General features: G+C 41.7%; 1 protein-coding gene across 1 annotated transcript in view; it reads left to right on the forward strand.

The window, feature by feature from the left end:
* The window catches only part of EGFR (epidermal growth factor receptor), a 154,633-nt gene that overhangs the window by 92,633 nt on the left and 39,804 nt on the right, over positions 1-22,196 (forward strand). The window contains exons 2-5 of the mRNA XM_054273403.1: positions 15,722-15,873; positions 17,346-17,532; positions 18,183-18,317; positions 20,078-20,146. Coding sequence (XP_054129378.1) covers positions 15,793-15,873; positions 17,346-17,532; positions 18,183-18,317; positions 20,078-20,146 — 472 coding nt within the window. The 5' untranslated portion in view covers positions 15,722-15,792. The remainder of the gene's footprint in view (positions 1-15,721; positions 15,874-17,345; positions 17,533-18,182; positions 18,318-20,077; positions 20,147-22,196) is intronic.

Consider the following 22,196-nt stretch of genomic DNA (forward strand, 5'->3'; position numbering starts at 1 on the left):
GATTGCTTTTCACTCACAGTCAACTCTGTGTTAGTATCTATACTATACATATCTGTGTTAGTATCTATACTATACATATCTATAAAATGTAGCAAGTCTCTGTTTTCTGAAGCACTCAAGAACATTTCCTACCTCACTGTGTCTTCAACTTCAGGATATTCATTGCACAATGAGTGGGGTATTTATTCATCTGAACAAAAAACTTATTTGCTCTGCTTCAATTAAAGCTGATGACATATATTCCTTGAAAATAAGTGAGGAAGAAATGGCAGTGCCTCCATAGGAAGATTCCTTGTAAGCATTTGCATGACTGGAAGTGTTTTCTTGTTAAGGGGTCTGTGCATAAGCACACGAGACTTTATGGGAGACAGTGGTAGGCACTGTTCATGCTCAGGGAGAGCTTGGAAATTGGTGTGCAATACTCTTACCACCCCTCTCCCGCAGTTCAGTCTCACCTTCAAGTACTTCAGGTAGACTTATGGTGGCAACAAGAGGCCATGTAATATATATATATATATATATGTTATGTGTTGTATATAAATGTGTGTGGATATACAGTGCTGGGGGGTGCAGGGGGTCAGGCAGTGGTAGGAGATGCTTTAAAGGAATTCACAGTTTATGCGTACCAGGGGTTTCCAGCATTGCTCAATATGCAAGCACCTCCAGTAGTTCCACGGGAGGTGGGGTACAGATCTCTCTAGCAAGTGTAAGCCTGCTTTTCACTTAGCTTTCATGGGCATGAAAATAGTCTAGAGTCTCCCAGGGTGGTGTTGAGCACAAATTGAAAATCTCTGGTTGAGGAAGCACATAAAATGATGCCTTAGAATGAATTAGATAATCCACCTTTGCAGTAGTAACCACAGAGATCTAATAGGATCTCTTTACTAAAAGCAGGCAAAAAATAAGTTTCCAGTGCCCTGTCTGAGAGATGTGCACATTTTGTCATTGCTTCTGAAATCCTGTTGCTTCTCCATAAGTTTTTACATAATGGGCATAGCGAAATGCTTTCAAACAAGAGACAGCCTTCCAGTTCTGTGGGATAGGGTTTGATTACTTATAGTCAGGTTTCAATCTAAAAAAATTGCTTGAAGCCAAAAAGGATGGGATAAGGCTTTAAGGCAGAATTTTCAAAAGCAGCAGTTTCATCATCAGGGGTTCAGCAGCTTCATCTTTACATGGTCACTGATCTAGGCCAATGCAGATTTTCCACTTGATGAGTTTTGTATTCCGGAAGCATAAAACTTATTTTCCCTTCCTGATGGAAAGCCAAATTTTTAAATAAATGCACTTAAATGGAAGAAGAAGGACAGACAGTTTTGCATGCTTGAACACATACGTTATTAGGAGCAGGTAAGAATATGTTTGGTGTTCATGAGCATCCCCACATTTTTGGGTAAGATTAATTTGTCACAAAAATGCAACAAAAAGTGCACACAAGTCCAATATTTTGCCGTGTCCCAGCATCTGGCCGAGCACATCAGTCACATCCTGTGAGATGCAGTTGCAAGGGTTGTGGGACTCCTCCTTAGAACAATGGGCTCCAACATGCAGAGGGAAAAGTAACACCGTAAACCACCACATTTGAGTTGCTCTGAGAGCTACATTTTCTTTCCTGAGTTGTGTTAGTTGCACGTTATCTGGAATAGATACACACTGCCAGAGCTTTTTCCCACAAGTATAAACTGCATTGCCATTTATTGGGAGAGTTCAGTAAAGCATAGCAGAAACTTTCCATAGACAGTTTTGAGACTTTTAATGGAAACTTATTTTGGCAAAGCTCGGAAAGAACTCAGTAATTTCATTTATGAGATCCAAAAGCTAAAAAACACAACCCCCTTCTATTGGGTGCTGTCTCGTAAAAGCAAACCTGGTGACAGCAGAGACATCCTGTAGCTGTATAACATAGCCAGATCAGAAGCTCAGTTTTCCCAAGGGATTGCTTAACTCCTGTACCAGAACCTTTGGGAAGTTTGTAAGCTGAATGCGGCTGTAATGCATCTACCAGCAGCTGTTTTCTGTCCCTTCTAAGCCCGTCTTTCTCTTTCTTTTTTTTTTTTTTCCCTTTTACCGCTATTATTTTTAATGCCATTTTGCATTCTGATTAAAAATGATGATACTGCTCCAAGGTACTGCAGCCTGGTGCAACTAAGTTAAGTCAATGCCTTCATGCAACACTGATATAAACACAGTGATGTTGCATTTGGGGGCAAAATGGGGACTCTTGTTCCTTCAGAATGTTCCTTTGTGGAGGCATAGTAGGTCTTGAAAACTTTACTTCTTAGTGGCAAAACTTGCATCTTTGTTTGAGTAGTGCTGATCCCTCTTAAAGAGAGGATTTTCAACAGCCAGTGCTGATGGCCACCTCCCACTGGCATGCTGTATGATTTACATGCCAAACTCCTATTCCTACTTTGGAAAATCTGTCTAAATCTTTTGAAGTTTTGTAATGCAGACCTTTAGTTCTGGTGTTGAGAACAGGATTGTTCTGCTTTATTTTTCCAAGACTGGCCATACAATCCAATGTACTACACAGTCTCGCATTCAACACTGCAAAGTTCATTTCCCAGCCCATGGAAGAAATAATTTTATTTGTTCATTATGACTGTTTGTTTCCACATTTTGGGAGGTGAGGATGAAGGCAACACAGAGCTGCTAAAACACGAAGCTGCTAACACACAAAGCTGTTCTGTTCTCAGGGGCTGGTGGCATTTCATCACTTGCAACAAGGCAGTTCACTGGGCTCGCAAGAGCTGCTGCAGCTCCTCCATGAAGTGATAGATAGATAGGGATTGAAGACTCGCAAATGCATCAAAGGCAGCCAAACAGACCTATGGCTCTAAGAACTTGGTAGGTGTCATTTTTCCCAGATAAGGTGGCTCTGGTTTTAGTAAGGCTTATCAGAAGATATTTCACAAGGCAAGGAGCAGCTTTGCCGTGGAGTGGAGAGTTGGCTGTGTGATGTGTCCATTTGCTCAGAAGGTGACCATTTTGCAATTTTGGAAACTTTCTGGGATGCAATGGCCAAGGCCAGATCTTTCTGAAGTTAATGTCATTTTCTGGAAAACAAAATGTGATTGGTTTTTTGGTTTTTTTTTTTTTTCAGCTGAGGTACATAAATGCCTGCCTCACATAATTTTTTCCCCTCGTAGTTCTGGTTCTCCATAAAAGTCCTTGGAAGATTCAAGCATGCAAATTCTTGGCTTGATGGATATCAAATCTTAACATTGCTTGTTTCTGGTGTCTTCTGAGGTTGCTACTCCACCAATCCTTCCTTTTGTTGAATTTCCACCAAAGATATGGGCTGGAGAAAAATGTGGCATCTCCAAACAATGACCCAGAAACACATTAGAATGTGATTTAAATTGTCTTGCTGTTCAAGAAATTTCTTCCCACAAAAAGCTGAAGTCAAAGAAGTGGGTTTCTTGGGCAGGTGCCTAAGAAGGTATTTTGGAACGTGAAGGGCATCCTAGCAGCACTGGAGTAGCAAACACGAACAGGGTGTCTGTATTTGGCAGATGAGGAGGGCCAATCCTCCTGCAACACTGCTGAGATGCCCCACAGCAGTGATGCTGGTGCTGGAGCTTGCACTGGGATGTTCCCAGCTCTGTTTCCCTTTTTTTTTCTTCTAGGAAACAAAAAAAGCCAGAGACCTGTGTACAGCAGCAAGTTTCCAAATTGTAATATAGTGAAAAGTAAAAGCTGATTATTTCTGGTCAGAGTGGAAAAAAAACAACCCAAATCCAATGGATGACAAAAATTCTTCCATTCATCAAAATTCTTGAATACTATCATCTGCAGAAGAAGCATTGCAGGAACAGAGGAGCAGATGGGAGCAGGAGCAAGTGAGATCAGTTCTACAGTCAGTCGTCTCTGGCTTTCATGTCTCTTCATGCATTTCTCTGCACTAGTAAAAACTTTCTGGCATTTTTCCCCCCTCAAGGCACTTTTGGCAAAGATAAGCACAGTCCAACTGTCTGCTACCGATAACATTTTCACATTCTGTGCTGGAGCTTAGGTTGTAGCTGATTTACCAGCTTTTTGTATACAAGGGGACGTTTATTCCCCATGTTCACTGAACTGATGGGGCAGTTCCTTTCTGAAAAATTTTTCTGCAGGGGGTGGAATGTGTTAAAGCAGGTTTGTGTCATTTATGTAAGGGCGGATTTTCTTTTAATCCTTATCTGCATGTCATCTTCTAGATTTTCATATTTGCATGTAGGGGGGGTGATGTGTTTTCTAAAGCTGTGCATTGTTTTTCCTGCCTTGTTGCTTGGAAAAGGTCCTTGAGAAAGACCATCCCTCAAACATTAGGGACAAAGGAGTTGCAGAACCAATTTAGCAGCTGCAGTCATCTTTATTATGATTTGAAACTGTTCACAATTAAACAGCCACTAATTCTGAGTATATGTGAAACAATAATTTGACCTAAAAAGACACACAGGTCAATGCAAGGCACAGTGTTTTGATAAACATGAGGCTTTGTTCTTTTCAGAGAAAAAAAATTCACTTACCCATCTTCAATATTTGTTTTATTAGTATTTTCAAAGACAAATTTTTTTTTAAAAAATCCACAAACAAACAAACAAACAAACCTCAGAAGTTTTTTCTCTCTGACCTGCATGAATGGACATTATGATCATAGAAGTCTAAGAGTGTTAGCAGGGCTTTATCCATATTACATTATATTTCCTGAGTTCAGATTGCAGATGTTCTGGGCTCTGTACCGAGCCGTGGAGATTTTGCTTTGTTGAAAAGGGTGAAAGGACACGAGGAAGGAACTATGCAAATCATGAGATGGAGAGGGAACTTCTTTGGAGTTTGAACAGCATGAAACGTACTGTAATCATGCATTTCAAATACCTTTTATAGTGTTCAGACCTGTTTACAGGTCTTCACAGAACTGAACTCTGGCATTAAATGTGACTGAGATTCCCTATTGCTAAATAGGACCAGCTCTAAAAGCAGTCCACTTGCTATAACTTGCAACATTTATAGTAAACGACTGAATTCAATGGTTTTTTTTTTCCCAGACTTTTGAAGATAAATTGTTCTTCATCTTCAAAACTTACCCAGGTGCTGTTAAAACATTTTGTGGCTTTTTACCTGGGCTTTCAAAATATAATTGTAGTTCTCCTCCTTCCAGAATAAAGGGTGGTAGAGAGTCTATTTACCTCATTTATTAAATTTCACACAGTTAAATTAAATGAAATAAATGCTTGATTCAGACCCCATTCATTTCAATAGCAGTCTTTCCACTGAGTTTTAGTCAAGTTTTAAATGAAGATCAGAAGATGATCCTCATTTGCATCTAATATGCTCTTCTGTTATGCCTTTTAAACTTAAATATTACCAGAGGCTCTTCAAACCCAGCAGCGTGTATTAACTTGCTTGCTTGTCAACATGCACAAATATCCAAATTTCGTCTGGAAGCCCTAGAGTCATTGTTAGCATTTATTCCCATGAAAGCACAGTTGTTGAAAACAAACTTTTAAAACTTTTTATCAGCTTGCATTTGTTCTTTGTAGTCAGTTGACAGGGCATTTGCTACTGTAGTAACTTAACAGTACCTTTTATTGTTTGCAGCAGTAAATGCTGTTTATCTTAGTCCTGTCTGCAGTTTTTGTCTTGTTTTAGTCTTGCCCGAGAAGGTGACCTGATTCTTAAAGGACAAGATGTCCTGTAGGGAACTTTGAGGCATAGATCTTCCTGTAGCTCTCCAGCTTGGCTCCACAGGAGTCTGGAACTCACTGTAGAGCAGCTTGGGAGGAAGCGTTGGGACTGATGCAGCTGCACATGCCCCAAGGCTCGGTGCAGCATTCACCGTGGGTGCTGGCAGCACTTCCCTGTCCTCAGAGGGCAGAACCACACACAGAAGTGCATGGGGTGATCATGGAGGTGGGCAAGTGAAGTTCAAGGCAGCAGATGAAGCTTGTGTGGTTGCTGTTGTGTTTCAGCAGTATTCTACATATGTTGCGTCTATAGAGATGTCCGTCCGCTTAACTGGGAGAGCTACAGATATATATATATATATATATATATATATATATATATATATATATTTGTGGGTGTGTATGTGTAATCATATACTTATTGGATGTGTTGTATTTGTAATAGCAAGCTTTTAGTGTTCTACTTGGAATGAGCTGCAAGTGGTTTCTCTTGTCCTTTTTGAGCCAGTTCTATGTGAGTGCTCACATAGAGCTTTACACCTCAGGGGATTCAGAAATACGTGCATGAGAACCACAGCTTGCTTCAACATAAGACTTGATTTAATATAAATAAAGAAAAACATATGTCTTTTTTCATTGGAAGGCACAAATTGAAATATGCAATTGTGGTGTCTCAAGAAATCCCACATGCTAAAATGTTCACAGCACAGTTTAATGCCTTCAACTCTCATTTCTCAAGTTAACTCATTTTGAAATGATTTTAAACAATTCAGTGCTGATGTAACTAGCAACTGATCCCATATTTTCACGGCCACACACCTTCAGTTTCTTTTTATTGTGCTATAAAATCCTGCTGCTTCATAGATGTTGCCAGAACAAACAAAAGTGAAGAATGTGGGGTTTTTAGACCATGGAAACAGGCTTATTTATCCATTGTCATCTACTTGTTTTCCCAAATATCCTGGTGTACATCTTAAGGTGCCACAGCCCTGCCAGACATGTGTCACCAGACTCAAGGCTTGGTGAGATATGCCCATTGTTGTGCTCTGTGCAGACTGTTTACACCAGTTGCAGCAAACACAGCAATACAAACTTCTCCATGGATGCCAGGAGAACCATTCCATTTCTGTGAGCCATTTCCCAGGGCCAGAACTTCACATGAATGGAGCTGTGAGACAGTCCTTCTTGCACTCCAGAGTTCTGCCCAGAGGATGCACACAGGTTTTTTGAGATAAGCATAGTAGATGCGCTGGTATATGAAGCTGGAGGTTTGGATAGGCAGCTTGCCCTCATTCCAAGTAGAACACTAAAAGCTTGCTATTACAAATACAATACATCCAATAAGTATATGATTACACATACACACACAAACATATATATCTGTAGCTCTCCCAGATAAGCAGATGGGATAGACAGACCCATCCGTGGGGGAAACAAGCCACTGTAGTGCACAGTGCTGCTGGCACTGACACCAGAGTCTATTGCCCTTTGCATGGTCTTGTTTGGGTGTACACAGTGCAGTGTAAGACAGACTTCCTTTGGTCAGTATGTGGATTTCACACAGCATGAGGATCACGCTTCTAAAACACAGACATGGGCAATGCTTTCTCTTGGGAGACCCAGAATAAGTGGGATGGCAGAACATCCATCCAGTATAACCAATATACCCCCAACTCTGCCTTTCCCCCACTCCTTAATTTCCTCCTCAGTGGTTCCCAAAGTCTTGTTCCTTTCCATAGCACTCAGTGGTGTTTCCCCGTGCTGTACACCTCTTGAATGTCTGAGCTGCAGTTGACATTTTGTCTTGAAGAGCCCCATTTTGCACACTAAAGCATCCAGCTTCAGTTGCTCTGTAGTGTGTAGGGAACAGTGAGTCTAAACATGGCCAGCTAGGGCATGAACTCATCACTTTGCCCATCCTGATGCTGATATATTTGTAGAGCCAAGCTGATCACCCTATTCTGTTGGGCTCCCATGGGAAAACTTCTTGGGGGCACCTCAGAGTCCATGCTGACTTCACATAGAACAGTCGGTATGGCTTGAATTTCTCTAAATATGGTTAAAAAGGGGGAGAAGGTGCCTCTGTGGTTTTCTGCACAAAATTTGTTAAGTGTTGTGTCTAATATTTATAAACTATTCATTTATAAACTACTCAGTATTTAAGTTCACTGGTTATTGCACTTGTAATAGACCTGGCCTTTTAACCTTGAGCAATAGCTGAAAAGAGAAAGCCCCGTGCAAGCTCTTAGTTGCCTTTGTGGCAGCCTCTCCAGAGGGTGTGAGTGGGGAGAGCAACCCAACAGCAGCACCCCAGCTGCTGGGGAGGACATCTTGGGGAGCTTGACTTTCCAGCCATCATTCTCAATAAATAGCCTGCAAAAGTCAAGGCAAAATCCTAGTGCACTGGCCATGTGTCAGGGAACTGGGCTGGAATGTAACTTGGAGAAGGGCTGAAGCCTGAGGTACATCCTGGTAGCACTGGGAGTTGGAGCTGCCCCAGTGGCAGCTGCTTTGCAGGGAGAGGAGAGCCCTCCAGTGCAGAGGCCACCACCCTCGGGGCATGCTGGGGCACCACCAGGGATTAATGCCAGCACTGCCTCCCTTCCTTCAGCATTTTGCCACCGATGGACCCAGTGGATCCTGGCTTCTCCCTCTGGTCACCTCATATTATTCCCAAGTCTTTTTCAGAGCAACTGCATCCCAGGACCCCATCTTCTGCCTATGTGATCTGCAGTCTTTGATGTAGCACTTTGCCTTTGGCTATAGTTCATGTAATGTTGTTCAGGGAGCTTATTTTCCTAAATTATACAAACCAGCCTGCGCAGGTCATCTGTCCCTCTTTGTTATTTAGAACTCCAGCAATGCTTGTGTCATCTGCAGGAATCCTCAACAGTGATTTGAAGTCTTTGAGATCAGTGACAAAACCACATGAAGAAAACTCAGCTAAACTCAGGTTATCTTTCAGTACCTCAGTGGAAATACCCTCTCTCAAAATTCCCATCTATTATTCACCTTTGGAAATCAACTTTTCCCTAAACTGTAGAAAATTGCAAGGTGACAATTCTTGTTTCTTTGAAATTTTACTTGTATTTACAGAAAATATCTGTATCAACAACAGTTTTATCCCAAGACATTCAGAGGGCAAAACTTAAATCTGGGTTAGTCCATCCTGTCCATGTACTTGCTCCAAATTTATACCGGTATCAGCAAGAGAAGAATTTAATCCCCCATCCAGTTCACATTGAAGCCAGTGGAAAGATTGATTTCAGCACATCCTGGTCTGGCCTTAATCTCTGGAGGATTAATAAACATACATGCAGAATTAAATAATGGCAACAAAGAAGAAAAATAGAAATATTAGTAAATGATATTGGGGAGGGAAAAAAAGCACCCTGGGGAATTAATAAGGTTGAATCCCTCATTGTCAGAAATACTGTGACTTTGGTGAGGTCTTCATCCAGAAACAAGTTGATTTGTATGTGATTATTTGTTTTTTCAGGCAAACACATTCGCCAGCAAACAGACCATCTGTCATGATACTTCCATCCTTTGCAATTCAGGATGTGACTTTCAACATTGAAGGGCAGGTCTCCACTCCTAATTGGAGTCAGGAAGGGAAACCTAAAATTACTTTTATCTGGAAAAGTTGTTTTTGTCAAGTAAATAGAAATAAGAAACCATCTGGGAAAGCTTTCCCTCAAGGCATATTCTTCTTCTCCACTAGGGTGTTAGTTTTGGTAATTTTTGCAATTACAGTTTCCATCTAAGTATTTTTAAGAGCTCTGTCATTGTTTTGGTCCCAGTGTGTCTGAAAGTTGGAATTCATCTCAGCAACTGCATTACTCTAAACCACAGTTTGAGCAAGAACTTGCTAAAGCCACATGAGGTTGTTTTTCACAGTGTTTTAAATTAAAGTATTTGGATATGTGCAAAATCATTATCTTCTGCAGAAGAATTTCCAGTGCCTGAATGTTGCTGTCATGAAGCGGAAACTGGACTTTTTAGGCATTGTATGGGTTTGCAGACACTGTTCTCAAGGGAAAATGTGTGCCAACATGTGAGCGCTGTTTGTATTCCTCACCTGTTTCCTAGCTCTCCTTTCCATAACTTCCCATGGCACATTGCAGCAGATTTGGTTTTCCTTTTGTGTCACGTGAACTTTCCTCTCTCTTGAAGTTCTTACTCAGTGAAACATACTCAGTAAACATACTCAACCCAGCAATACTGGGTAATTTCTCCATCCCTTCTCTCTGTAGAGCTGAGGAACTTGTGAATATAAGAAATATTTCTATTTGAGTGATTGATTACATAAAATGTAATGTCAATTTCTTATTTCAACCTCTGATATTTCATACCCTGTTTACTTTAGGGAAAACATTGTATGGTTCTTTCTCTTTCTAGTAGGTTAATCATGAAGACAAATGTCCTGTCTGTTCTAGTACGTTGTTGTAAGTTTTAATATCATTATTTTGATGATTTGACAGCTAGTAAGCTGCACTTTGCTGGTTTCCACCGCAGGTTATGTGGATCCATTTGATAGCTTTAAGGGTATGCTTTGAAGGTAGTTGAAAAAATACCTGATATAGAGGACCTGCCCTTAGAGCTGATGTGCATATTTATGCTTAAGTATGAACCATCTTCATTTAATTTCAGAGGGCCTATTAGATGAAGGTCCTCATAAAGGGGAAACAGGTTTTCCCCAGGAAAGATCATGGAGATGCAGGGTATGGCCAAGATCCCCTCTGGGTTGTGCAGGAGCTACCCAGGGGATACAATGGGCAAAGGCTGGGACACTGTGATTGCTCATGCAGACCCAAATTGAACAATATTTCATTTAAAGTTATTCCATTCACTTGGAAGGTGTTTTCCCCCACACTGATAGTAGCACACTCAGTAATAGTGTTATCTTCCCAGGCATTCAGTGCCAGCTTTCTATCCCAACCAAGCACCCAGCAAGGTGCTGCCCTTCCATTAAGTATCTAAAAAGAATCAAAAGGGAAATTACTGCTAACGAGTGAGGAGAGAAGAACATTTATAAATACACTGTCAGATTAAAGAAATATCCCTCATCTACAAGTTTTGTGTTTTTGTCAGTAATGGCTAGAAAACATGCAAGTACATAAATTTATCATACTAGGGCATATATAGTTATAAGTGACATATGAAGCATGGAAATGGACTTGTATATCTCTGAAATTGCCTTTGTGAGTTACTATTTTGATGTGTATCAGGGGTGAAGGGAGACTAACACAGACTAAGCAGGGATAGAAACAGTGATTTGGGGATTGGTGATAATTTGGTTTCAAAGCATTCTCTGGGGTTTTTCTCAAGTCTGGGGCAAATATGTGTGACAGGCTTGGGACTTCAGTAATCAGAGATTTTCTGGGGAAAAGATGAAAACCGATTTTACTTGTATCAGTGTAATTGCTGCAGGGACCATTTTGTTTAATCTGAGCTTGTATGGATTTGGGAAAATATTGTTGCTTAGCATTACAGCTGTATGAATGGCCTCTGTCTCCCTACCATCACTTGAGGAAAATGCTATTTAGGAAATGCTTTGGTTTCACACTACTACTTCAGGCTGCACAAGAAAAAAGTGGCCAAGGACCAAAGGATTGCCGAGGGTGAACCAGCTTGTATCGCCTAGAAATACTCCTGTAAGTCCAAGTTTGAGGCAGAGAAGGGGATGCATGTCTACAAGCATGTCTGTGGACACACAGAAACTTTTAGTAGCCAGGACAGCCAACCCTGCACTTTTCATAAGCACTAAATTCAATGAGTTTGCATTTGTCAGTTTAGTGTGCCTCTTTCCTGAGCCCTTTGATTGCTGCTGCCTTATACAGCACCTGACTTATGGGTCATTTCAGCAATATCTAAATTTTTGTTAGGCTGTCTGTTGAGGTAATGCTGCAGCTGATTCAAGATCAACATCACTTTGGCATTTAAGAATTGCAGCAAATGGGCTAAAATCTATATCACACAGAATTTAAATGCTTTAGGGTGACAGTCCCATGATGCTGCCCTGCAGAATTCTGGGTTGCCCCATGTCATAGGAGTGGTGGCTTGGGCACTGAGGGCCCAGCAGATCACCCTGGCTGGGACAGGAGAGCCCTGCACTCCCAGCCTGCAGCCTGCTCTCAGGACTGCCACAGACAGCAGCCTCTTGGGACGTGCCCTCTGTGTCAAAACTTTCCAGACCGGTTGTGTTTTCATTATATTAACATCACAGATAAAAGCAAAGCTTTCGTCTTTCAGGGATCAGCCCATGCCCTGAAGTTCAGTTCTGGATTTTGGCTTTTCTGCTGGTCAGGGTTGTTCTCACCCTGAATGTTTTACTCTCCCTTTTAGCTAAGATGTGTAAGTGTCCACACAGAACATCTATTATATGGTACATGCTACCATAACCTCCAGCAGTACCATGCAAGTATCCATGCCCACCACTGACTCCTAAACCTGGATAGTGCTGGCTTTGCTACACATTGGAACAAAATTGTGTAATGAATGTATTGCATGTGGCATCAGAATCTGTCCTTTAGAGGACAAGTAGGTTGAGTTCAATAGAGGTTAAATTGTAACAAATTCCATCCACTCAAGCATGCACATCCCACTTAAAACTCTGTGGAGCAAGGGGAGCACCTCATTGTCAGTGCTTTAGCCTCTGGCCAGAGTGGCATTCACACTGTGATATTATATACAGATGTATATATATAGCATGTATCTTTTTAGAACAGTTTCCATAAGCAAAGAAATTGCAGGAATGGTGTTATTCATCAGATATAAGCAGGCCATTTTATTTTGTTTTCAAATGTTCTAGTTGGAAAATTATTCTGCGCTGTTGCCTGAGCTCAGTAATACTGCTGCAGGGATTTACCTTGTTTTGTTTGATTTGGGTTTTATTTGCTCAGCATATACTGCTTATGACCCAGGTTCTCACTTGGTAAATACTGGTGTGATGAAGTTCACTTTGTGGATGCACTTAGATCCCTTGTATCTCTCAGCGCAAACAAAAATTTGTGCATGAGGGAGAAAGCTGCACTGAGGTGTTCTGGCTGATACTCTGACAGCCACACACTGTTGATTTCTTAGCAGAAGCAGCCCTCTTTATTCTGCTCTCCAGATGGTAACTAACATCTCATCTGCAGCTACTGTTTACTGGATGGAGGATGTGAGGAGGGGACCAGTGGATTTGAATTATTTTGGTAGAGAACTGCCAAAGTGCTCTCTGCCCCAGTAGAGGGGGGAAAAAGGAGGTCCTGGGGGACCAAGATGAAGCCCTTTCAGAGCTTGTTATGTCTGGGTTTCCCTCTGCAGCTTCACAAGCAGGGAAGCTCTTTCTCTTGCCTATTTGTTTCTGCCTCCTTGCTCTGTCCTCTGAGCTGTTTCCAATGCATGGAGCACCATAGTGAACCACATCAACAAGCTTTCCTGAGCTAAAAATACCCTCGGTCTAATTATTTATTTATTGTCCTATATTATTTGTAGCTTGGATCAACTCTTTGGCGTGGTTCCCTGAGAGGTCCCATGGGAGAGGGAGAGGGAGAAGTGCAAGAGTAACCATGCCCTCTGACTGCTGCCTTAGTCTTGAAGCAGTGAAAAAGTCAGTCTTTCTCAAGACAGCTGGCCCAAGTTCAGAGCTCCAACACTTGTCTGATCCCAAGAGAAGCACATTCAAATGAGTGCAGTTTGTCTTAGGGGTTGTTTCAACAAGCTGGGCTGTTTTATTGTATGATCTGACTGATGCCAAGCCACATAGAGTCGGCCAAGGGCACAGGTGGCCAGGAGGATGCCACCAGGGAAAACTCCTCCTTCCAGCCATCCTTTGGTTCAGGTGTAGCATAAACACTGCAGCTTTTGCACTGGACCTGTCCTGAGTACTGGGGCAGATCTTTCCTGGTAACCTCAGAGGTGCAACAAGTGCATCAAGTACATTTGGGGACCCTGAAGGGCACAGCAGGATGACTTACAGTTTTATTTCTGTGAGCAGTCCAAACTGCACCTGCTCCTGCACCGTGTTAGAGCGCTTTCCAAAATCACACTGTTCTAAAGATCAGATATGAGATGCCTAAACAGAGCATCTAAGCTGAGGTTTTGAACAGTCTGAGAATCTGTAATTACTGGTTTTTCTTGGGTTTTAGGATAACATTGCTTAAAATTCAAGATGTCCTCTGGGATGACCCCTTGACTTTTCCAGTCAGTTCAAAGACTCTTCATCCCTGTCCCCAAGAGCAACCAACACTTTTTCCAGAGCAGATTAGGCATATGACAGTACTTCTAACTTTCAAAATGTGACCACTCTGCAGAATTAAAACCTACACATGACTCTGATAATTTGGGGACCTTGTACTTGAAGCAGACATCAAGTACAGATTTGAAGTATAAACACAATGCAACAGTGAAGTTTGAAACTGGAACAGAAACTAAAACAGAAAATCCCACTTAGAATTTCTAAAGCAAGTGTTAAGAAATTCAGAAATTCAAAATATATAAAAAGGGTCAAGCAGCTTAGATGATGTGCTCCCAGCCTGCCATAGTGCTCCCATTTACCAGCAGTTGCCGCTCCGATTCCAAACACTATAATGTTTCTCTAGATGTGTAATGAGAAATAACAAGGAATGTGAGTGAACAGCCTTGCTTTAAACATGGTCCAGAGTATTTAATCTGTTATCACTCTAACTCCTAATGCTGATGATTGTACTGAGAAGTACCACATGTTCAGTGAATAGTTTTGATGATTGGTAAAGTGTGTTTTTATCAGTGTCATTACACTGGTTTTCCTACTAATAAAGCATCAGTTGTTCGGTAAATCTTCAACAGGTGTTGTCTTTTGTTACTAGAACTGAAACATATTTCCAGCTTTCTTAAGAGTCTTTGTTATTTGCTTTGCAGCACTCCAGTTTGTGATTGGTGTTTCTGTGAATTATGGCTCTACAAAACTGTAATTTCATATATTCATTTCTCCAAGTTAAAACAATATAATTCTTTCAATATGGAAAGCTGTGCAGTCAGGCTGGGGTTGCATTATGCAAACAATGAGATAACAGCCTGCTTCTGCTCCCACTGAAGAGCAAAGTGGAGCTGAAGGAGCCCCTGGAAGGGGTTGTGAAGTTTTTTACCACATTGTCTTCTGTATAATTCTCCTTTTCTCTGTATTAGCATAACTGAGAGATGTGCTCATTTGACCCCTGTAGGGATAGCACAGGGAATGACTGTATGAGTACAGAATTTTTCAGGGTTGTGTCTGGTGTTTTTCTTCAGAGCAAGTTTGCATTTTGCTCATGCATTGCAATCAATTACAATCTTGATAACTTTTTTCAGTTCCTCTAGATTTAATAAAGCAGTGTAATATAATGTCAGGAGGGGATTAATTTTTCCATCGTGCTGTTATAAATATTTGAAATCTCAGTGGTGCTCTGTGTGACACCTCTTCCTTCCCCACCAGGCAGAAGTGGATTTGAGTGCCAAAGATGAATATGCCAGAAAATCTAAATCTGTCATACTCCCAAAATGTCAGAGTGGCAAGAGATGTGTAAGCCCTGGAGGTTCAGTTAGACCTTAAAACCTGAGTTTGTAGCTTAAGGGGTCCTTCAGGAAGCCCCCCTTCCTTCCTCTGAGCTTACAAGGAGACCCAATGCCCCTGAAAGTAATGTAAAATAGGTCCTCAGGAAAATCACTTTTGGTGATACCTGGCAACATGCCATTTTCAGTAGTGTTCAGTGGAACTGTATCAATGTCCTCTCTTCAGGAACTGAGTTATGTCTGTGATGCACAGAACTTAGTGCTCCCTATGGACAAAAACCTTGTATTGCAGCTTTTCTATAACAGACAGTGATGGGCAGTTATTCCAACTCTGAATTCTGGTACATCTCTGTCCCTGGGAAACACTGCATACTTCCTACACTATTGCCAGTGGAGTCATGACAGCTAATGTTCTTGTTTCTTATGAAGCTGATGCTTAACTTACTGTAGTGCTTTTAAAGATAAGTGAGAAACAAGTCTTTGCCCTGTAGTTAATTCTTCCTTTCCTTCATGGAGCTTTCTCCTTTTCTCCACAGTTTGTCAAGGGACAAACAACAAGCTGACCCAACTGGGACATGTGGAAGACCATTTCACCAGCCTGCAGAGGATGTACAACAATTGTGAGGTGGTACTCAGCAACCTGGAGATTACATATGTGGAGCACAATCGTGACCTCTCTTTCCTGAAGGTTAGTGTTCATAGCCAATGAGGTCTTCTCTGCTACAAAAAAATCCTACTCCCATTTTTTAAGTGCAAAGGATCAGCTGCTGATAAAATTCTGTGGTGATCCAAAAACATAGCTAGTTACGGTCAGAGGAATCGCAGCCTGCAGTCTAAGCATACCTGTAGGCTGCAGGATGCACTCAACCCTACTAAAGAAATCAGGTACTCTGAGAAATAGCTTTTCAAGCACTGTGCTGGGTGCCATGCAGATGGATTTATTCTCATTTATAATTAGAATTACATCCTTACCTATTATCTCAGTTCTCAGAGAGCAAAAGGCTTTGTGGTGCTGTTGGGCAAAGCAAAGCACAAAGCGAGTGGCAGATTGTGAAGTGTGGAGGCCTTTTCCCTGCCCTCCAAACTGCAGTCCCTTCCCCTGCCATAGTGGTGAGTGTCTCTCCAGCCTGAAGTGCTCACACCCTCGGCAGGCAGGCAAGTCCTGTGCAATAACTTCCCACATGGATTCTTGAAGTGATCTTCAAGATAATACCCTGTGATTGACACATGGGCTACTCCCATCTCAACATTTGTTTTGTGCCCAAGTTCATGGGCAAATTAAGGCAAGCTGAGGAGGGAGTGAATCGAGGATGGATGTTTAAACACAGCCATGGCATGGGGAGGAGCCATGGCTGACATGGGGACCTGCAGGTTCTCCACCAGCAAGTAACAAGCAATATCAAAAAATCTGTGGTTTGAACATATGGGTTACAAATATGATGGTATTGCCGTTCTTGTTTCCCAAACACAACCTGACTGGGGAGCTCAGGGTTCCAAGGAACATAACGAGTCTCTTGAAAATTTACTGGTAGTCTTCACAGAAAAGGAAAATATCCTTAGTAGCCTGGAGGATTTTCACTTGCAGTGATTTTTGTAGGGGATAGAAATGCATATGTTTCACAGTGCAAGACAGGAATAAACCCACATGCAGGAGCAGTACCCCACTTGTCTTTTTTTCCTGTAAAGATATAAATTGTTTAAGAAGGAGAAGGTTGCCTAGTCTGTCACTTTAATGAGCACAGGAAGGGGCACAGAAGAGACCATGTGAAAGCCTGAATCAGGTGGCATCTGTGTGCTGCCAGCTGCTGAAGGTTAGGCAAGGAAGCATCACACTTAGCTGCCATTTCATACATGCTTGTCCTTTTCTCCTGCATGCCCTAGTCAGCCCCACTTACCCTTACTTGGGGACAGAACCAGGGGTGTGCTGGACCTTTGGAATGACTCCCTGGTAGCTGCTAAAAGGGTGAGTTTATACATGCTTACCCACCAAGATTTTGCACATAGTCCCTTTTTCTTCTTGGATTTATTTTGTTTTTAATGAGATTGGGGGGTCTCTCATCCCTTAAAATTGAAAGATGGTGCAGTGGAGGAGTGGGAGGAGGAAAGCCATTATTGAAGAGTACTGGATTAAGCATCTTGTTTCTTCTGTTGCTCTCTCAGTCAATACAGGAGGTTGCAGGCTACGTGCTTATCGCCCTTAACATGGTGGATGTCATTCCTCTGGAAAACCTCCAGATCATCCGAGGCAATGTGCTGTATGACAACTCTTATGCCCTGGCTGTTTTATCCAACTACCACATGAATAAAACCCAGGGACTCCGGCAGCTGCCAATGAAGCGGCTTTCAGGTGAGACACGGGCAAGGAGGGGAGGCACCTCTAAAGCCAACTCCAACTGTCAGCTTATTGGTGTCAAGATCTGTTGGAGATTGCCTCTCAAAGTCATGGGCCATCAAAAGCTGCTTTAGAAGCAAGGATCTGAATGTAGTTTTCTAATTGCTCTCCTGCTAGCCAGTCTTCTGCAAAAGACAAAGAAAACTCATCAATATTCATCTTTGTTCCTGAAACTGGCAAAGAAACATCCATTTATTATTTGTATTATTTGATTGCAGTGCATACATATCGATATTTTCTGCTAGATCCCTGTGGGAACTGCTATTATGTGTGTCTCACATGGTCTCTGGCTGGGCACACCAGCAGTGCCTACTCTGCTCACTGCTGTGGGCCCTAGACGTGGCACCAGGCAGAAGAATACACATAGTGGCATCTTGGTGGCATCCAAGAAAAGCTGGCTCTGCAGAACCTGTTGGTCTGATCCAGGTGTTAGTTACACCATCAGGAGTCTGATGCCCTGATTTTTCCTTTCTGTCAGTATCATGTGACTGAGGTGGAGAAAGATGTAACTTACTTCTCTTTCCTTAGAGCAGAGAGATTTTGGGGATGTCTCTGGGTCAAAATAAGGATTTGCTTCACTTAGCAATTTTTTTTTTCTTTAACAGAAATTCTCAATGGAGGTGTTAAAATCAGCAACAACCCCAAACTGTGCAACATGGATACTGTTCTTTGGAATGACATCATTGACACAAGCAAGAAACCTCCCACGGTGCTTGAATTTGCAAGCAACCTGTCTTCTTGTGAGTATTAACTTATGAAAAGTGCTGTCCTCCCCCCCTCCATTTCAGAGAGTAAAATGAACATCCCATCTTTCATGCAGTGGGTTCCTGGTCCAACAATTCCTAACAAAGGCCACCCAGCTCTGTTCCAAGAGAAGTGCTTTCATTTCTGCACCATTGGCCTAAGACAGAATTTTTCATGATGGTTAGGTCCTTAACTCACAGCTCAGCAAAGTTCTTGGGAATGTTCCTCTTGATTTAAGACACTACTCTGCATATGTGCTCAGCTCAGAAAGACAGCTCAGAAAAACGTGCATTCATTTCCTTTCCAGCAATCTTCTGTTTACATCATAAGGCTCTGGTCTAGAAAAACCATATGGGGAGCTTCATGGAGTTACTTGAAGCCTTCTTAGAGCTAGGGCCCAATTAATGCCATAAAATTCTCCTGTTTTGGGCTCCACACATTACCCTGGCAAAAGTATTAATAAACAGGTAGATAAATCTGACACTTCAGATCAACAGGGAGATGAGGGGATATTTAAAAGTTTGTACAGCATATGCTTAGAGCAGGCTCAAGCTAATCCTGCAGACTTATGAGTCCCTCATAAAATCCCCAGTCATTTCACAGAAAGGAGAGTTTATTTTCATTTCTGAGCATTTCATTTCTGGCACTATAAATTGGCAGGAAAACATATTTTCTTTATCTTCTTCCAGTTGCATAATTGCCTGAGCTAATAGCCAACTTCTGTGTTGACTTATTTTTCTATGGAGCCCTGGCGTAATCAAGGAGTTGCAAACTCTACATGTCAGCACAGGAGTTTGGCTCTGAACACCACAGAAATGTTAACCTTTAACTTTTCAACTTAAAAAAAATAAAGTTCTTTGGTCCCACACCAAATCAATCAACTCTTGGACAAGTATTGGCATTTGTTCAGCTATTTGATGGCTGATGGGGGGAAGGAGAATCACATGCTGTTAGTGGGAAGAAGCACTCGAGTAGGAAATGTCTTTTAAATGTAGTGAATTCCACATTAATCTCCTAAGACAGCCTTTTATGGCTTTAATAATGATGCCATACTCTAAAGTAAGTTGTTTCTCTGGGACTTTGCTTGTCATTAAGAGAAAAAAGGAAGAACGGAGCAAGGAGGGAAGATTGGGAAAGAACCCAGCACTGAACACTCGAGGTCAGGCAAGGCGTCTGTCCATCCTGCCCACCTCTCCATAAATCATCCTACTGCAGCATAGTCCTGCACAAGGAGTATTTTTGGCAGAGGATGGGAGGAGGGCACAAAGCAGACAAGTCAAATTACGTTGTGGTCAGAGTAGCTGGCAGTTGCCTGTGAATCCAGTTGGATTTGTTTTCTTTTTAGAACTGCCTTGTTCAGAAACACTGATTTACATGTGGCCTGTAGTGAGCAGCTGGCACATGCCTGACTTCAAGCCAGTGGTGACTTGCCATTGCATGAAAACCCCAGCAGAAGGGCCAGCTGGGCAGTAGCTGAGATTCCTGTTCCTGGGAAAAATATTCCTCTTTCGTAAGCTAGACTGGCTGGGTATTGTGCTCGCTTGCTCAAAGGGGTGGAGGTGGAGAACTGCACGTAGGAAAGCAGAGGTGAACAAAGGATAACAAATTCAGGTCTCAAATTTTTTGAGCACTGTTATGTAGGTGCTTCCTACCCTGGTTTATCAGGAAAGAAATATCAAGTAATTGTTTTCTGTTGTTCATTGTACATTGTTATTTTCTTAGTTTACAGAATATTGTACTCTCTCTTGTGTTCTAGGTCCCAAATGCCATCAGAACTGCACAGAAGACCACTGTTGGGGCCCTGGTGAACAAAACTGCCAGACATGTAAGCCTGTAGATTAGTTAAGAAATACCTTGTGTGCTCTAACATACATACTACATTTCTGTCTGCTGAAAAAATAACTGTAATTATGCAAGTAGGATGCTTCCTTGATACTAAGAGAGCAGCAGAAACATCCATTTACAAGTGCCTGAGATTTTGCAACAGTTTATTTTTCCTTAAGTAAAGGTTGAGGAGGAACACCATGACAATTTGTTTCACTGCTTTTTTTTTTTTTTCTCTAAAAAGTGCAGAAATACACTGGGTCTTATTTTGTGAAAAGTTCAGGTAGAAAAATGGCTGATCTAGACATAATGCAAATGGAAGCAATATCCTACATTCAGTTTTCCGTTGCAAATAGTCACCTGAACCTAAGATTTTTGTCTGCAAATATCACGCCACATTTGTATGAGTTAGAGCCTGAGGAAAGAGGAGCGTATACCTTTCCTGTCTTCACTTAGAGCATGCTTCAGTTTTTGTCAGCTGGCTCTGCAGGTTGGCTCTCGGGGTGCACAGTGGCTGTGCATACAAAGCCCTTCCTGGGCTGGTTCCTGCAGCTGAGGCTGCACAGCTGTCCCAGGACCTTGCGAAACCTCAGGTCTCAGCTCTGCAAGCTTCCAGCATTTACAAACCCTCACTGCAATCAGGAGTGCATGAAACAAAATCTTTTGTGGGCTCTTGCTCACCTCTCCAGGCATTTGAGACTCTGGCCAACTGAAAATGTATCCCACATTGCCATATATGGGAAAGTTTGGGGGATACGTCTCTTTCTTCTGGAAATGAACGTGGGATACTCTATATGAAGTAAAAATGTTTGATATAATGTATGTTTCCAGCAGGAAACTCTAGTCAATAGTTATCAAAGTGATGAGGTGCTTTATTCCCCTGCTAATTCTTATGAAAAAATTGTATCAAAATGCTGTTCATGTAGAACAATATGCCTTTTATTCCCCCGTTTCTAGTTGAATGGAGGAGGTGCTGTCAGAGAAACTAATGCATACTGTGGAAATAATCTGTTTCCTTGAAAATATCCAACCTTGCTTATAGGCCTACAAGAAAAAATAAAATAATACAGTTTGGATACAGAACTGTGTAATGGAAAAGGAATATGTGATTTTGAAAAATCACTGTTATATACCCTGTAGCTGGCTATTTTTTGAAATAATTTTCTGTTAATTAACAACCATGGTTTTCAGACTTACAGGAATTTCTGATACTATTGTAACTCATTTGTGCCAACTGTGAAGTTGATAACAGTTAGCACAGTGCACAGCTGAAATGCTCAGGAGGCTGTATGATGCAGAGTAGCCATCAGGTTCTTCTGGCATCTTATGCCATGCTTCATGGATCAGTAATTTTATTTTTTTTAACAGAACAAACAATCTCATTTTGGGTCTCTGGTACAAAAACATGCTAGCCATTCATTTGTGGGGTTTTGAAAAATTGTTCTGATGATCCTTTTCTTTGCTTTGATATTCAAATGAAGAAGCTTTCCCAATTCTCAACAAAAGGTTTCAGGCAGTTTTTGCTTTTCTGCAAAAAGCTGGACCAGGGCCAGCTCTTTCCTGTGGGTTGTTACACTGGTGCAAACCCTGAGGGAGTTTGGTAATGAAGATAAAATTTGGCCAAGGATTTGAACATTAAAGAAAAATAATTCAATGTGTGCATGAAATCTGCTTTCTGAGTGAGTCTCTCCTATCTCTGAAAATTTTGGAAATATTTTAGTGCATTAAAGGGATGTTTTACAGCACCACCCCTACAATGTATAGTTTCTAGTTATAGTACAGAGTCCTGGCAATTCTGTCACATTGTTTTTCCCAAAGTTAGCACCATAATAGTAAATTTTCTCAATGAAATGGAGACAGATGTCTCCATGTCTCTGTTGCCCAGCTATAAGATGCAATGACTCTGTCACAGTTTTGCTTGGTCTAGGCATTGGTGCAACCGGGTTCTTCTTTCTAAGCAGGACATATTTCCTGGCTGGGATCAGAGTTCTTAGCACCTCATAAGAGCCAAGATAATTACAGGCTGAACATGACCCCTTCTTACCACCACC

This window comes from Melozone crissalis, unplaced genomic scaffold (assembly GCF_028551555.1).
Source record: "Melozone crissalis strain CALT ecotype California unplaced genomic scaffold, PUWL_Pcris_2 ptg000016l_1, whole genome shotgun sequence".
In the NCBI taxonomy this organism is placed as follows: Eukaryota; Metazoa; Chordata; class Aves; order Passeriformes; family Passerellidae; genus Melozone; species Melozone crissalis.